Raw genomic sequence first — 1,488 nt, 5'->3', positions numbered from 1 at the left:
CACTTTTAATTCCAAGGTTTTGTGCGCTTTTTAGATCTCGGTGTTATCGGAAGCTACGCCACGTGGGGCTCATGTATCCTACTATACCAGACAATATTGAGTATGCTTGATTGATAGAAGAGGATAGAAATTTGTTGTGACTCAAAAACTGTTATAAAAAGCAAACACGTCAAAAACATTGAAATGACAGCAATGGTGCTGAATAGAACTAGTCAGCAGGTGAAATGATCTACATTTAAATTACTTTCTAAAAGTCGATATTAAAAACTTCCTCGCTTTTACCGACCTGCACAATTAACTTTAGCTGATCTTTTAATTATCGCTGAGCTATGTCCTATAACGAAACTCCTTGTCCTACAATTATTCCCGAAAGGGCTTTAATTTGTTCATTTGCGACTTTCACAATCATCGCTGTTTTGTCACCGGTGGCAGTGGCGGGAAATGCATTGATTTTGGCAACAATTTGGAAGAAGACATTTGTGAGAACACTGTTCCATTTATTTCTGAGCGGGTTAGCGTTTACTGATCTATGCACAGGACTCATTGCCCAGCCTTTCTATGTCTCGCCGACGCTGATGTACTGGGTAAACCCAGGCGTAGTTACCAAAACGCCGCTACTTATCACCATATCGGCAATCGGGAAAAGCAGTGCGGTCTACTTTATTTCCGTCACGACCCTTCTGATAGCATCGATGTCCGTTGAACGCTGGCTGTACATGTCTCGGTGATCCTTGGTTACAACACGTCGTGGATGTTTCACTGTTGCGATTCTGTTGCTCATTCCAATTCCCATTGTTGTTCATTGCGTTTTATGGACTGTGCATGAAAGATATAGAACTGCGACTGAGATCATGATTATCACCGTGTTGCTGTCTTGTTATCTTACCACGTCATTTGCCTATTTCAAAGTCTACCGAATTATTCGTCACCACCAACAACAAGTGCAAGCAAACGAAACCTCTCGGAATTTTGGTAGACAAGTAATAGACCTGGTGAAATACAAGAAATCTGTCGCTTCGATGTTGTACATTGTAGTGTTACTTACTTTCTGTTTTATTCCTTATGTTCTCATGACCGCCGTCAAGTTTAGTCTAAGAAAAAGTTTAGGAATGGATTTGGCCCAAACTTTTTCCGCAGTCCTTGTATTTTTATCTTCGTCCCTCAACCCAGGTCTTTACCTTTGGAGTGAAACAGTTATCTTGCTGATACGGATAAACAAATGGACAGAATGAAATTTCATGTCGAACTGAGAACTTCGAATGCCTAGACAACTGTAGAAAACATTTTTGGCCTATATTAAAGAACGTTTCGAATTGGGTTAATTATTTTTTCTTAACAAATGCCATTATTTGATTATCGATCTGGGCGTTAATATGTCTGACGTAGCTTCGATACTGTACTTCTAGGCCACATATCTAAATTTATCGCTTGCAGATGCCATTCTACTGAACGACCACCAGGTTCTTCTAGGAGGAGGATCTGTGAGCA

The 1,488-nt window shown here is 40.3% G+C and overlaps 1 protein-coding gene across 1 annotated transcript; it reads left to right on the top strand.

Moving 5' to 3' along the window:
* The first annotated feature begins 329 nt into the window (after positions 1 to 329).
* Positions 330 to 1,232, top strand: LOC145470524 (uncharacterized). The gene is made up of 2 exons (XM_081454328.1): positions 330 to 712; positions 830 to 1,232. Exons 1-2 carry the CDS (start codon positions 330 to 332, stop codon positions 1,230 to 1,232), a joined length of 786 nt encoding a protein of 261 aa, XP_081310454.1.
* The last annotated feature ends 256 nt before the right edge of the window (positions 1,233 to 1,488 follow it).

The sequence above is a fragment of the Orbicella franksi genome, chromosome 15 (genome assembly GCF_964199315.1).
Source record: "Orbicella franksi chromosome 15, jaOrbFran1.1, whole genome shotgun sequence".
NCBI lineage: Eukaryota > Metazoa > Cnidaria > Anthozoa > Scleractinia > Merulinidae > Orbicella > Orbicella franksi.
Note: the sequence above shows the minus strand (reverse complement) of the source record. Positions and strands in the feature narration are given on the sequence as shown.